This window comes from Nyctibius grandis, chromosome 16, assembly GCF_013368605.1.
Source record: "Nyctibius grandis isolate bNycGra1 chromosome 16, bNycGra1.pri, whole genome shotgun sequence".
Lineage (NCBI taxonomy): Eukaryota > Metazoa > Chordata > Aves > Nyctibiiformes > Nyctibiidae > Nyctibius > Nyctibius grandis.
This window is the reverse complement of record NC_090673.1, coordinates 6,955,843-6,970,649: the sequence shown is the minus strand read 5'-3', so window position 1 is coordinate 6,970,649 and position 14,807 is coordinate 6,955,843. Positions and strand designations below refer to the sequence as shown.

The 14,807-nt window shown below is 55.1% G+C and overlaps 1 protein-coding gene across 3 annotated transcripts in view; it reads left to right on the top strand.

The window, feature by feature from the left end:
- The window catches only part of LRSAM1 (leucine rich repeat and sterile alpha motif containing 1), a 30,253-nt gene extending 15,921 nt beyond the window's left edge, over positions 1–14,332 (top strand). For all 3 annotated transcript variants that reach the window (XM_068414090.1, XM_068414088.1, XM_068414089.1), the window contains 14 exons: positions 478–600; positions 687–826; positions 1,286–1,330; positions 1,705–1,775; positions 2,550–2,649; positions 3,553–3,640; positions 4,377–4,451; positions 6,058–6,138; positions 8,381–8,476; positions 9,065–9,163; positions 10,426–10,557; positions 11,089–11,170; positions 11,455–11,603; positions 12,125–14,332. In XM_068414090.1, the coding sequence (XP_068270191.1) occupies positions 478–600; positions 687–826; positions 1,286–1,330; positions 1,705–1,775; positions 2,550–2,649; positions 3,553–3,640; positions 4,377–4,451; positions 6,058–6,138; positions 8,381–8,476; positions 9,065–9,163; positions 10,426–10,557; positions 11,089–11,170; positions 11,455–11,603; positions 12,125–12,250 (1,407 nt within the window). In that variant the 3' untranslated portion in view covers positions 12,251–14,332. The remainder of the gene's footprint in view (positions 1–477; positions 601–686; positions 827–1,285; positions 1,331–1,704; positions 1,776–2,549; positions 2,650–3,552; positions 3,641–4,376; positions 4,452–6,057; positions 6,139–8,380; positions 8,477–9,064; positions 9,164–10,425; positions 10,558–11,088; positions 11,171–11,454; positions 11,604–12,124) is intronic.
- Positions 14,333–14,807: the final 475 nt, after the last annotated feature.

The following is a 14,807-nucleotide window of genomic DNA, read 5'->3' as shown; positions in this document are numbered from 1 at the left end:
CTTTGAAATAATCAGAAGCTCCTGCCATGCAGTTCACCTCTCCCTTTGGCTAGAGCTGCTTTTAGCTGGCTCCCTCCTTCACTCTGTTGTCTTCAGACGAGGGAGTCCCCTTGTCATCTGGAACTGAACACAACCTTAATTTTGGGCTTCCCTCCGCCTGTTTGTATGGGCTGTTTCAGTTGCATGCGTTGATGCCCAGGGACTTCGGCTTGGTGACTATGAAATGAATTGTGGGGAGTTTGGAGACTGTCATAAAGAGAGGAGCAGCTTCTGCTTCACAGTTTTTGGGTTCCTAAGCAGAGAACGTTTTCATCCCCTAGTCAAGCCTCCTGTTTGCCATTTGGCTTGCTTTCATGTTGTCAAAAGGATTAGTGTGCCTTGGGTTACGTTTTTGCCAGAATTTGTTCTTGCTCGGGAAAGAGCAGAGTCAGCAGCCTACTGATTTCTGGCATTCATCTTTCTTCTTGTTCCTCTCAGGAAAAAAAAATGCAGGAGAAGCTGGAATTTGAGCGGCGCCTGAACATGGGGCAAAGAGAACATGCTCTGCTCGTTCAGCAGATCAACAGTCAGAAGGACGAGATACTGCAGACAGTGAGAGAGGTAGGTCTCCTCTGGCAGGCCCCATACAAGACACAGCCTTCTAAACGGACCACTTTCACCTTTGGTTCTCTCTTGCTTTGGCCTAGGACCAGATGAGGCTGGAGGAGGGTCTGACAAAGCACCAGCGCTATTTGGAGGAGGAGCGCCTGAAGCTGCTGCAGCAGTTGAAGCAAGCGGAGCAAGGCATTGCCAGCCGTATCCAGAAGCTGCTAGAGGACAATCAGAGGTAGGGTCCCAGGGTGTCTTGCAGTGATCTCTGTCCCTTGGGAGCTCGTGTTATTTTGTCCCATTCCGAGCGGTTCATTTTGCCCTTTCTGAGTTTCACGGAACCGGTCAGGATCGGTGTTTGTAGGAGGTGCCTTAGTTGTTGAACTGCCAAAGTCCCATTTAAAGGAGGTGGAATTTGACACCTTAAAAAATTGTGTTTCACACATATGTGTGCTGTTGGAGTTTCACAGTGCTGTGGAAAAAATCTGAATTCCTCATGGAAGGTGCATATTTGAAGTATTTGAAGGTACTGCTGCCTGGACTTGCTGGATCTCCTGCTGGGCTGGTGCTGCCACAAGGTCACCAGCCTGCTTCAAGCTGCTCTTCTGTGCATGAGCAGCAAAGGCGTTTTCTGCCCTCTGGGGGAGCAGGATGTCCTGCTCAGCTTGATGAAAACCTCTTGTTTTATCTTTTTTAGGCAAAAACAAAGTTCAGACATTCTGAAATCCTTGGAGAATGAGAGGTGAGTCTTCTTGAAATAAGCTCTTCTAGAAAAGGGGCAAGAAGCTGGGAAGAGGGCTGGGACCTTCCTTTCAGAGCCACAAGTCTGAATCCACCGTAAGTCAGGGGAGGTTCATCTCATACCTACAGCTGGTTCTGGTCACTGTTGGAGGCAAGACACTGGAGTAGATGTGCGTGTAGTGTCCCATAGACTTAGAGGTTCCTTACCAAGAAATCACTGAGACTTTTGTGTCTCTTATAAGCACATGGCTTTCCTGAGCAGGTGGTAGGGTTAATCTGCCCAGCCTTTAGGCTCTGAGCTGGGTGGGTGGAGGAGAAGTGAGATGATAGTGCATGTTTGAAGGAGTGGCTGAATTGTTCCTGTTTGTTGGGCAGAATCAGGATGGAACAGCTGATGGCAATAACACAGGAGGAGACGGAGCATCTACGCAGAAGGGAAGTGGCCTGTAAGTCCAGACAACTCTTTGGGGTGGTAAGGTGCGAGAAAGACCTGGTTCCTCTGGAGATGAGCTGAATAGGTGACAACCACGTGGGAGATGCTCTGTCACGTAGACATTCTTGCTGTGTTGCTTGGTGCAGTGGGGCAGAGCTGCAGCGGTAGCATTGCACCTGTACCATAGCTGATCCACCGCTTCCACCTTCAGCTCACGACAGTTCTCCTTGAGGCACAAGCTGTGCTCCCTGTGTAGCTACAGGTACACACAAGGAGTTTGTGAGACTGGATATAAGCACACACAGTGCTTCATATTTCAGAGGTACCAAAGAGATGTTAACTGATCAGGTTCATGAGGCAGGAGGCGTGTGGTAAGCAAGAATGGTACTAAGGAGCCTTTTCTGCTCATGATGACCATGAACAGATCTGCTGGGGCTGCAAGGGAAGTGGTGTGTGTTGTCACCCTGAGGCTGGGTTACTCACAGTGGGACGGGCAGAGCTGCAGCCCATCTGAGGGCTCGTAGGCAGGGACTGAGCTCCTCTGAGCGCTGGAGAGATGCAAGCACAGGCAGAGGGGAGTTTGCTCAGTTAATTTCCCAATAAATAGCTACGATTCTTGCAGCTGAATGAGTCTGCTCTGAAATGAATGAAATGAAACAGGCAAGGACAGGTTGGCAATGAGAGAGAAGGCGCTGTCAATTGCAAGTGATTGTAGCAGCAGTGGTAGAGAAGTGCCTGTTCTAGACACGGGCTCCTGACGCAAGCTGACAGCACTTCTGTCTCCTAGCTGCCATGCAACAAATGCTGGCCGAGAGCTACAAGAACAAGCTCATCCAGATGACCTACGAGTCTCGTCGGCAAGACCTTGTCAACCAGGCCTGCTCCAGGTACAGTGGGGGATGTCTGGGGCTAGCGGTGCTGCTGTAAAGTCCCTTTCTTTCCAGCAGTCCCTGCTGTCATTCCCATCTATACACCCTGGAACCACTGCAGCAGGACAGCTGTGTGAGAGCAGGTGACAATGCAATTTAAAGAAACTGTCAAACTTGATTAAATGAACCACCTTCTAACCACAAGAATATGCACGTTAATCGTCCTTTGGGTGAACTACCACTTTTTTTACACTGCTTATTTTACATTATACATTCTGCTAAATATGGAGGATGAAATTAGACTGGTCGTCTCCCTGTTTTGTTAGCCAGTTCCGTGTCAAACTCTAGCACAGAACTCCTTGCCTCACCTCCCAGGGTTGTCTGGAGGATGCTGTTTGTATGTAGGTAGGACTTGTTGCGTTGCTATAGGTACCGAGAGCATTCTGGCTCTCTCTATTTACAAGAAGGTGAGAAATTTTAATCTGGCAACGTCTGACACTAAAAGGAACAAACTTGTGTGCCTGTGACCTGCCCAACAGAGGACTGTGGGCAGACATGGTCCTGCCTGCCAGTGCAGGCAATATTTGGCCACGTTGTCCGGGTCTCCATCAGCACACCCTTTCCAGTGCAGAATACCGACGTGCAAATTCATCACCTGAGCACTTGCCAGGGCAGGAGCAGCCCCTTTTTAGACTTCAAGCTGTGCACATGCAGGCAGCAGTGCTTCTGTTCTGGCTTGGTCTGTGGTGCAGGTTTGGTTTGTCTGTAGGGAAGGAGGTTTTAAATCTGTCAGCCTTCAGTAACCCTTGTTCAGTAACAAATTTCTCCATTCCTGGATTCCCCGTTGCCTGCTTTTCCTCTTGTTTGTGTTGAGAGTCACAGCTCCAGCAGTAACTCCATGGCAAATCCGTCTTCTTGCAGCCTGGCTGAGATGGACGAGAAGTTCCAGCAAATCCTGGCTTGGCAACAGCTGGATCAGAACAAAGCCGTCAGTCAGATCTTGCAGCAGGTGGGCAAGGGAGCAAACTGCTGGTGGGGGGGATTGAGGGAAAGCAACCGCGTGTGAAAGCAGGATCGAGAGTGGATCCCAGGAGCAATGGTGGCCAGGCTGCATGCAAAAGTTATTTTATTTAACACTATGTGCTGAACTTTGATACTCTCTGGGGTTCTAACAAACTGATTTGGGTGGGTGAAAGAAAAATGTATTTATTTTTTAACTAGACAGCAGATATTCAGAAAAGACAGTGGCACAGACCATGGGAAACAAAACTGGTCTGATGATTAATAGAGAGGATTTTGAGACAGAAGTCATGTCCTTGTGGCAGGTTTCCTGGGTGACTTGGGGCAAGCTGCCTACAGGAAGCATTTTTGAAGCCTCTGCTCCTTTTGAATACCTCATTTTGAACCTGAGACCTCTGCAGCTGATGTTTCAGCAGCACTGGGCAGCCGTGTCCTATTGCACAGCCTGGGTGCTCAGTGCTGCCCAAAAAGGAGAGGCGGGGTTCATACAGAGCATTCAAAATATGTGTTTGAAGAACATGAATATAACTTCTGTGTCTGTCTGTAAAGTGGGTTTTACCTTTTGCGACTGTGGGATCTAAGTCATGGTGTAACCAGGACCGTGTTGCCCACAGTAAGCCCTGTTCAGGTGCTCGTACGTGAGTCACTGCCAGCTAACAGGGTTTCTTAGCCCGTTTGCAGCTGCATCGACAGCTTCACTGAGCAGGATTTTGCTTGTCCCTTAGATCGAGATGCAGAAAGCTGCTTTTGAAGCTCTCCAAGTGAAGAAGGATCTTATGCACAGGCAGATCAGGAACCAGGTGAGTCAGCGGCAGAGGAAAGAGCAACCAGCTACTCAGCTCATAGCGCCATTCGATGAGACACTTCTGAGGAAGATCAAAGCGCTGTGAGCATAGAGCAGGGTCTGGAGGAAATGAAGAGCTCTTGTATTGCTCTAGGGGAACCTGCTTTGTCAGGGGACTGGACTAGATGATCTCCAGAGGTCCCTTCCAACCCCAACCAGTCTGGGATTCTGTGATTCTATTGCCAAGACCTCTGTAACAAAGCGTTGGGCAGCGTTGGTTGGTTAAACTAAAGTCTCCCAGCTCCATAGGAGGGAGCGTCAGTGCAGGTTTTAGATTCATGGAAGCAGTGGAATTGCCGTTGCTTGAATCATCTCAGCACTAATGTGGATGAAGTGCTGGAGAGTGGTCACTAGAGGACAGACCTGCATTGGCTCTGTAGGGGTGATCTGCAGTTGCAATGACAATTTCCTTCAGGTTGTGTACTTAGCAGGGCTGCTGATTCCACATGAGCCCACTGCATCTCCATCCAGCGCATCGGAACAGCACCTTGAGCCATAAGTTCACCTTTTCTTTCCCATTCTCAGCCTGCCTTTCTGAGCTCCATTCTGCAGAAGGTGCAATGCGATAGTCAGGGGGGAAGAGCAAGAGCTGGTGGAGAAAGTAGTGGTGGTTGATGCACGAAGATGGGTGGCTGGTTTCTGACATAGTGCTCCAGAGTCTTCCCTCTCCTGATCTGACATGAGCAGAAAGGTCTCAGGTCAGGATAAGCTTAAGAGCTTTGATATATGAGTTACTTAGTGACCAGTCTCTGCTAGAAGCCTATGGCTTGTGCATGGACAATTGAGGAGATGACTCTTAACAGCTCTCCATTGCTTCAGTTCATCAATAAGAGCCCTGCAGTTTGCTCGCACTTGCTCTGTAAACCAAGGGAGTTTGTTCCTTGATACCATGGCTGGACCTTTTACTGTTGAAATCCAGCCCACCCCACCAGCATCCTGCACAGGCAGGGAGCGGGCAGGAGCCCTGGGTGCCACCTGCTGCAGAGCCCCAGTGTCGCAGGAATCCCGTGGTCAGTGGTGCACATGAAGCAGCGTGGCCTGGGGATGGTAGATGGCCTGGCAGATCCGTGAGCTGGGCTTTCATCTTGGCTTTGCTGTGGGATCTTGGGCAACTCACTTCACCTCTCTGTGTCTCAGTTGCCCCACCCAAAAGAGCACATATCATTATGGGATTTGCTGGAGCATCTGGAAACCAGGACCCTGCCCCAGTTAATCTGCAGTTTGAGCGGTGGTGCTAGGGGGACTTTGGCAATCAGTTGCTGCCTTCTAGAGTGGCTGCAAAAGGTTTGGCTGAACAAACTGATTGCAATGTGCTTCTAGACTTGAACAGAAGGTGTTTAGAGTAGAGAGGCAATTAGAGAGCAGGGGACAGAGCTCCTCAGGCAAAAGATGAAGAGCAACCCTAAGAGCATGCATCACAGAAGGGCATTAGCACGTTCCCCAAGCTTCTGGGCAGCTCTGCAGTGCCGTCCCTCCCAGGGCAGCAGTTAGACCTCGTTTTAAAAGAGCATAAATTAAAGTCATTTCAAATGTCAGTAAAAAATGTTTCATCTTCTGTTTAGATTAAATTAATAGAAACAGAGTTATTGCAGTTGACACAGCTGGAGTTAAAGAGGCAAGAACTGGACACAGAGACGCTGCAGGTATGTAGGGCTCTGAGGCTGCCCCCCCACCCTCTCTCTGCTCTGGCATCACAAAAGCTCCACTTGCTTCTTTCGCTCCTTGCAGTTTCCAGATGGTTTTATGCTTAGTCAGAAGGGTACTTACCCACAGGACACCACGAAACCCTCTTTGTTGTGCTAACATGGGAACATTGCTGCTGCTCCTAAACATCTTGGTGCATTTTCAGGGGAGAGCCAAACAAGCAGCCCTGATAGCAATGGGCAGCTCCAGGTTTGCTGGGTGGGGAAGGAGTTTGCAATCCAGTTGTTGGCTGTCCCAGAACGCCTGCCTGCCACGCATCGCATGTCTTCTTACATTGCTGTGTTGTGTTTTGTTTTTAAATACCTGCCAGTGATGGCTGTCAGCTCTCCCCCTTCATTTCTAAGCCCTGTCTCTCAGGCTGCTCTGCCCCACCATCCCACGGGCTGACTCCATCAGCAGTCACACATTGAGGAACCCCAAGTTTGGCTTAAGCAGCTCGGCTTTAAATTTCTTTGTTACGCCTTTGCATCAGTTATTTTCTTGTGTGTGCTATTTGCCAGGTTAGGTCACCTGTTTAGTCAGCCTGAAATCAGTAGCAAACACCAAGGGTAGTGCACCCAGCAGGCTGGTAAGCACTGACTCAAGATAGGATTGCCTCTGAGTCCTGTGCTGGACACCTTGAAGTGTAAGGTTTGGGTTACACTACCATAACTCATGCGGCTCCTCTGTATAACACTGCAGTGTTGGAGGTCTGATGGTGGCGGGGGCCGCTCAAAGTCCATGCAGGGAAGACCAAGGAACCCCAGGCAGATGCAGTTCAAGTGACACAGGACATGGGTGATTTCCGTTAGGTGACCACAGGAGCTCCAGGGGAGTGCAGAAGACGAGTCTCTGCCCTGGTACCTGTCTGCAGCACAGCATGTTTGCAACTTCAGCACTGGACACTAGGAAACAAGGTGTAGGACAGCTTCATCTCTGTGCGTACCCCCCGGCCACTTGGCACTCTGCAGCCCAAAGGTTCCCTGCTGTGGTTGAACCCCCATCGCCCGGGCAGTGCCCACAAAGTGCTTTGGCAGAAGCTTTTCTGCAGTCATGCTTGATGCCTCCTGTGCAGCAGGCAGGTGCTTTAGTAATGAACTAGGGAAATCATTGGAAAGTGGGAAGAACCAAAAAAACCCTGAGAAAGGGAAGAGTTTGCACAGGTCTCTTGCAACGTCAGTCTGGGAGAGTGTGGTCCCGTCGGGGTGTCCACAGTGCGGGTGGGCAGGAGAGCTCACCTCAAGGTTAGCTGAAGCTGCCTGGGTTTCTCATCTGGGGCATCTCGTGCGTGTCATGAGCTGTCTCTCTCACCTCTGCAGAGGTCCTGACGCAGCAGAGCTTTCCTGCCTCCATCAGGGCAAAGCATCTCTGATCAGCTCATGGTGGGTTTTGCCAGTGAGAGGCAGGGGTTCCTGTCTCCTGTTAACCAGAGGACCTTGTCCCTGCATAGGGTCCAGGTGTGAATCAATGAAGGTTTCCCCATGCTTCTCCTTTGGGAGGTCAGCTCTCTAACAGCATCCTTGTCCCTTTGTCCATGAACATCTGAAGTCCTTGTGGCCGGTGACTACCGGCCTCTCAGTTAATGATCCTCCCAGCAGGTATGAGCTAACTGGGACTGAACCATGCAGAGATGCCACATGATCTGAGGTTCCTGAGACAATTAACCTCTCCTCATTGCCCAGCAGCGTGGCTGCAGTGATGACTTACCTTGCTTGGTACCCAGCTGTGCTTGGTGTGAGACCCCACTGAAAGCAAACATCCCAAAGGCGTGGGGAGGTGCTACCTTACCTGTCCCGCATACCTGCAGGCTTCTAGACCTAGTTTCAGGTGGTCCTTCTCAGTTAAGGAGGGGGACCATGAACACTGGTGATGCCATTGACTGACTTTCTGGTGGAGGGATGAAGAGCTGCTGCAGGCCAGCACAGTCTGGGGCTGCCCAGGACATGCTGGGGGTTGGCACCACTGGCTAATCATCAATGCAGGACCTATAGGAATGGGTTCAGCTTGGGTTTGCCGTGCCAGCTGCTAGGAGAGGGTTCGGGCTGGCTGCTCAGCCAGGCCGAGGGCCCGTGGAGCACAGGGCTTCCACCTCTGCTGTGACTGTTATGGGTACGGTAAGTGCTTTGCTGGGAACCCAGGGCAGGGTGGTGGCTTACAGCTATATGGTATGGAGGTGGGGATGCCAGAGTCCTTCTGTTGCAGGGGGTGATCGCAGAGCAACGCCAAGCACTCGGCTACCTCCTGCAGCAGCTGCTCAAAGAAAAAAAGCAAAGGGAAGAAGAACTGCAACAAATACTGGTAACGAAGGCCCCTAATTAGGTGCTGTAGATGAGGAAGTGCATGGGCTGGCCAGGGAGAGAGTTCATGGGTCAGCATGGGGATAAAGGGGAGCAGAGGAGGGCTCAGAGGGGTTGTGTCCAGAGCTAGAGAGTAATTTAACTTCAGGAAGTGCTAATGTAAGCTCTCAGGAGCACAATTACTGCTGGTCCCTGGTGCAGCAAGAGGCACCAGCATCATCAGTCTCCTCCATCAGGAAAGGGAGTCGTAGGGGGGATGAGCACAATCCCACAAGGTCCCTGTGTGTGGTCTTGTCATCCTGAAGACCTCCAGGCTCTCCTGAGCTTCAGGAGACTGGGCTGCACCAGTGTCTGGGGCAAAGTGACCAGAGGGATGCACGACCCTAGGCTGGATGTGGGGGCAAAGCGGGGCCAGGCTGCAGAAGGCCAGAAATGCCCATCTCACCCGAACTGTGCCCATCACAGTGCTCTGAACTGACTCTGCACAGCCCAGGCTGGTGGTTTCCCCCCGACACGTCCAACTCAGGCTGCCCTAAACACCGCTTGCAACGTTATCTCAGGCTGCTGCATGAATGGGTTTGTTTTTCAGCTGGAAATGGAGGCAAAGAGCGAAACCAAACAGGAGAACTACTGGCTGATCCAGTACCAGCGCCTGCTGAACCAGAAGCCCCTCTCCTTGAAACTCCAGGTCGCTGCTGCTGTTAATGCTTTCACTGTAGCTCTGCAGGGCATGGGGGGGAGCAAAGGCAGCCCTGCCTGGACCCATGGGTTCAGCTGAGGCAGGGCTCAGACCCCTCGAGCAGGGTGACAAGCTAGGGAAGCCCCCGGGCTGCTCTGCATTTAGCTGCTCTGAGCAAGGCTGCCCAGCAGCCCTCTCATTCCTCTGCCTCGGAGGCTGTGGGGCTGCCCGGGTCTGGAGGGAGCCAAGACCTGAGCTGCATGCCAGCAGGAGCTGCCATCCCACTGTCAGACTGCCTGCCAGGAGCAGAGGACTCCTGAGCATCTTCCAGGAAGGGCTTTTTGTTCCAGCTTGTCTCCCCCTTTAGCCCACACCAAGGGCTAAACAACAACCAGTTGTTCTATCACCCAGTGTCCCCTCCCCAGCTGAGAAAGGGAATTGGGAAAAGGAGGGAGACTCATGGGTTGAAATTTAAACAGATTTAATAAAATGAGGAAACCAATATCAATACTAATACAAAAGACACAAAGTTATACTTAGCTTATAGAGTGGTGGCGAGTCCCTCGGCGAGTCCCTCCAGTAATCACAACAGTTGAGAAGAAGGAAAATGAGTGAGACCAGAGCAAAGAGCCCCCCATCCCCAGCAGCTTTCCCATTTATAGTGAAGGTGATGTTAATGTTATAGCACACACCTGTGGGCCAGCCTGGGGCAGCTGCCCTGGATTTAACTGCTCATGGCCTTGATCTCCATCCCACAGCTGCCCACACACTGAAACTAAATGGAACAGAAAAGTGATTCTATAAATTTTATGCCTTCAAAACCAGGACACAGCTGAACCCCCAAACAGCTCCGCTTGGCTCCCCAGATTCCCCTGCAAATTCACCCAAACGCAGCAGCTCCTGTCCCTGCCCTAACGCAGAGCCAGGGACTTTGTGCTGTTACAATACCTGTGGGGTTGCCACAAAGGGACGGGTCTGAGCTCTGCCCGTGTGCGCGTTGGCTCGCGTTTGCAAACCGGGGCTGTTGCGGACATCGGCACCGTTATGGTTCGTCCTTCCCAAAGCACAGCGGTTCGAATGGTGCTCCCAGGACGCCTGGGGCCAGAGCCCCTCCGGCTGTCGGGCGTTCGAGCTTTGGTGTCTCCGGGGGTGCAGAGTGCCTGGAGCAGGGCGGAGGGCAGGAATGAGCCCGGTCCCTGCCCTCGCTGCCAGCCCTGGCCCCGTGCCTTTGCTCGAGAGCGCAGTCTGGGAGCTCGCCTTGTGTTTTGCAGGAGGAGGGCTTGGAGCGGCAGCTGGTGAACCTTCTAATTGAGCTGTCTGCGGAACAGTACGTGCCAGTCTTCGCACACCATCGGATATCCTTGCAAGCGCTCAGCACCATGACTGCCAGTGACCTGGAAAAGGTACGAGACAGCAGATACACAGTGCAGGGCAACAGCGACTGACCCTGCCCTTGCTCCGAGCCCGGCCGTGCCCATGGCTGTGCCCACAGCAGGTCTGGCAGGAGGGAGCGTTGGTGCTCCTGGTGTGTCACCTCCCAGCAGGGAAGGGTGCCAGCGCTGCCCTGTGCCCCGTCCCAGTGAGCGACAGCTCTCCCAGAGCACTTGCAGGATGAGCTGTAGAATCACAGAATCGTTTTGGTTGGAAAGGACCTTTAAGATCATCAAGTACAACCGTTAACCCAGCACTGCCAAAGCCATCATGTCCCTAAGCACCACGGGTCTGTCTTTCAAGATCCTTCAGGTGCTCTTTGTAGTAAAAATGGCACCAGCGGAATTCCTTTATCTGGCTTTGATGCCCGATGGAGGTGCTTCCGTGGCTTCCCTTGGCATGGCTGGGTCTTGCCAGCAAGACCCAAGAGCTGCCAGTGTCCCCTTCAGGACATAAGTCTCCTTTCCCCTCCAAGAGCTAACAGCCCTCCTCTTGCACCGCAGATCGGTGTGATGGAAGCTGGCCTGCAGCGTGCCATCCTCAAGCGAGCTCAGGAGATCCTGGCTGCGGCCAAGACAATCCCAGGTACCACCGGTTCTTTTCTGCCGGATCTTTGACACATTGTACACTTGCAGCAGGTACCTGAACCTCGAACGGGGAGATCTGCAGGGCCAGATGCCTCCCTTTGGGGAGCGGAGCCATGCAAGGGAGCTGGCAGAGTGGGGGCTGCACTGTCAGGCTGGTGCCATCGACTTTCCTATTTATGGGAGCCCTGAGGTCCCATCTGCCTGCAGCCATCCCTGTGCGTGCCGGGCGGGTGGGAGACGGGCGGCTCTCCGGGTGCTCAGACCTCCTGCTTGTGGTTGCAGAGCTGCTGAGGACGGCGGAGGCCGAGGTCCCTGCAGCCCCAGAACCCAGCGCTCCCTTCGAGGAGCCTCCGAGCCCTGTGGTCCCCACGGCTCCCCCGCTGCGGTGGGATGAGAAGAAGTCGGAGTGTGTTGTCTGCATGGAGCAGGAGGTGAGACCCCGGCACACACGTGGTGCTGGAGCAGGGGTGGAGCGAGGGCAGCATCCAGCACAACCCCCGTATCTGTGTCCCCAGCCCCTGGGCAACGCCTGGATGCTCGTCCTTCCAGCTCCCGAGAGCAGCAGGGAGGGAGGCCGGGCAGGGCAGGGCAGGGCTGGGCTCCTTGCGGGCTTGGACAGGAGCTTGCGGAGCTCCCACGCGGGTCTGTCCGCAGAGCAGCCGTGGGAAGCGCTCGCGGGGCTGCTTGGTGCAGCCCTGACCCACGTCCCTCCCTCAGGCCCGTTGCGATTGTGCGCCCTGCACAGCCCAGACCCTCGCGCACACACCGCGCTGGGCTGTGCCCGGGGATGGAGCTCGGGGTGAGGGGCTCTGCCTCCCGCTCCGTGACACCCCTGGGTCATCCCCCTCTCCTCCAGCCTCGTTTCCTCCTGTGCTGGAGTCCGGCGGTGCTGGGATGAGTGTTACGGGACGCCAACACTCTCCATGTCCTCTCCTCTGTCTCTTCCCCCCAGACCCAGATGATTTTCCTGCCCTGTGGCCACGTCTGCTGCTGCCAGACCTGCTGCGAGCGGCTCCACGCTTGTCCCCTGTGCCGCAAGGACGTCACCCAGCGCATCCGCATCTTCCACAGCGGCTAGGCGGGACGGGGGCAGGCCAGGCCGCCTGGCATCACCTCCCTCACCCCTTCCCGGGGCCATGTGCCTCTTCTGCTCCGTGTCAGTATCAAACAGACACTCGCACAGCATGACCAGCACCGCCCTCCCTGTGCACGGCCCCGGGCTGGCCGCCGGCTGCACCCCGGAGTCTCAGCACCCTCCACGGTCCCCGGTGGCTTCTCGGCCTCTGCCTTGGGGTTCCCTCTTCAGCTGCGTCCCCTCCTGCCTGCCTGCCCAGCGACCTCTTGCCTGGGAGCACTGGGTGGTGGAACTGGATGCAGTTCTGATCCTCCTCTCTGGCTGATGGATTTGTCTTCAGAAATGCCCCTCGCTCAGCAGGGACACAGTTAGTGCCATCTCTGAAGCCACCATGACCTGGCAGCTCCCCCACTGCGCCCGGGGCACTGCCGTGCTCCTGCGTCAAGCGCTGGTGCCCGGAGGTGGGTGAATCTCCCGTGGGAGGACTCGGACAGGGGCTTGCGATGCTCTGGGGTGCTGACAGTGCCTTGCACCTACGTCATGCCAGAGGTCTGGGGCTTCTGCTTTGGTGACCCACGGGAGCATCCCTGGGGCACTGGTGGGCTGCAGCCACGGGCAGTGGGTGCCAGGGCAGAGCAAGGAGCTCTCTGACCCCTAATTCATCCTCCTGTTGTAGGGGAGAGTCTGCAGCAGCCCCAGATCCGGGACTGGAGGGACCTGCCCTGGCCAGAGGAGCCCAGGGGGGTTCCTCAGCCAAAACCCACAGTTTGTGAGCAGAAAGTGTTGCTGCCGCCCGACAGCAAAGCCCAGGGGCGGGCGGGTGGGCTGGGGCCGTGCCTGGCGCAGCTCCGCATGGCCACTGTGCATGGGCGTGCGGGCAGTTCTCCATCGCCATTAATGAGTAACGATCCCGGTCAGCCTTTTGTCTCTTGACCTTGAAGGATAAAATGCGGAGATAAGCCCGGTCCTGCCGCAACCCTGCCCCCAGGAGAAGCCATTAAAGAGCAGCTGGTTTCTGCTGGTGGGTGTTTGCTGCCTCGTTCCTTCTGGAGGGGGAGGACGCTTGGACGCCAGGGCCTGCGGAGCGGTGGCAGAGCCGCCACGTGCCCGGCTGTCCCGGTGTCACCTCCTCCTCTCCCACATCAAACCAGGAAGAATTTGAGGATCTTGGGCTTCTCCGAGGGTGCTGGCAGTGGAGGGGCTCGGTGTTCCCCAGGATCGGGGAGGAGGAAGGAGTCAGACGCCGACCTGCCAGGGGTGAAGCGCAGGGAGGGTGACGGGTCCTGGCCACCCTCTGCAAACCCCCTGCCCTACAGGGAGCCTCCCCTGCACCCTGGTCCCCCCAGGACGTCCAGGGACCAGGCCAGGACCCCCCCCAGGAGAGGGAGGAGAGGCACCAGGTTCTGCCGACTGCCCCAAGACCTGCTCAGCAGCAGGATGCTGCTGACAGCCCCCTCCACCCCATCCCACTGGCCACAGACGTGCCAGTGGCCAGTGATTGCCTTCGTGCCCCCCGGGCTGTGCTGGGGGGTGGTAATGAGTGACAGGAGCTCAGGGCAAGGTCCACTGCCTGCCCGTAAATAAGTGCCAGCTTTTCCTGGCGCGTTGGCAGTGCCGGGATGTCCCCAGGGCCACCACAGCCTCATGTAGCTTCAGGGCCATGTACGGGGACACCCCAACAGCTGGAGCATCACCCGGGAGCCTGGGGGCTGCCAGCTTGTCCCCACCAAGTGTCACCCCAGGCTGTGCTGGGGCATTTTCAGAGATTAGGGGGCGAAAAAAGAGAATAATTAAAAAAATGTATCCCTGCCCTTCGCCCACATCCAGACTCAAGACGTGCAGGGGCTGGAGTTGTCTGCAGCCGCTCTTTGCTCAGCACAACCCTCTCGGGGTTCGGAGATGTCCCTGCCTGCCCGGCCGACCTGAACCCCGAGATGGTTGTGCCAGTTGCTGGCCAGGGCCATCCCCTGCACTAGGTGACAAATGTGCCCCAGGTTTGGTGTGAAACGAGGCTGAAGATGCTTGGGGGGAGGCTGGTGTCCCCACCAGTGAGCTCATCCTAAAATAAAATAATAAAAAACCCCACACGTTGTGTTTGGGAAATAATAATATAATGGATTTGTAAAGGGAAAGGGGGCGGGGAAAATAAGGTGGTTTGTTTTTGGGCAGCACCTTTCCTCGGGTGGCAGAGGAGGAGCGTGCCGGTCCAGCACCCGCCAAGCACCCCAGGGCTGGGCTGAAGGTCAGCAGGGGGGTGGCCACCCTCGTCCCCCCACCCCAGGCACGTCCCTCGCCCACCTCCCGCCTTCAAAAGCCGCAGAGGCCGGGCTGTGCTCCCCCAGAGCACCATGGTGGTGGGGCCGGAGAGCGGCGGGGAGTGCGGGATTTGCTACGAGGCGTATCGGGGCGCCGGGGGGGGCCGAGCTCCCCAGCAGCTGCCCTGTCGCCATTCCCTCTGCCTGAGCTGCCTGCGCAAGCTGGTGTGCCGCGCCGCCGCCACCGCCTTCGTCAGCTGCCCCTTCTGCAGGATGGTGACGCTGGTGCCCGAGCTGGCGCCGGG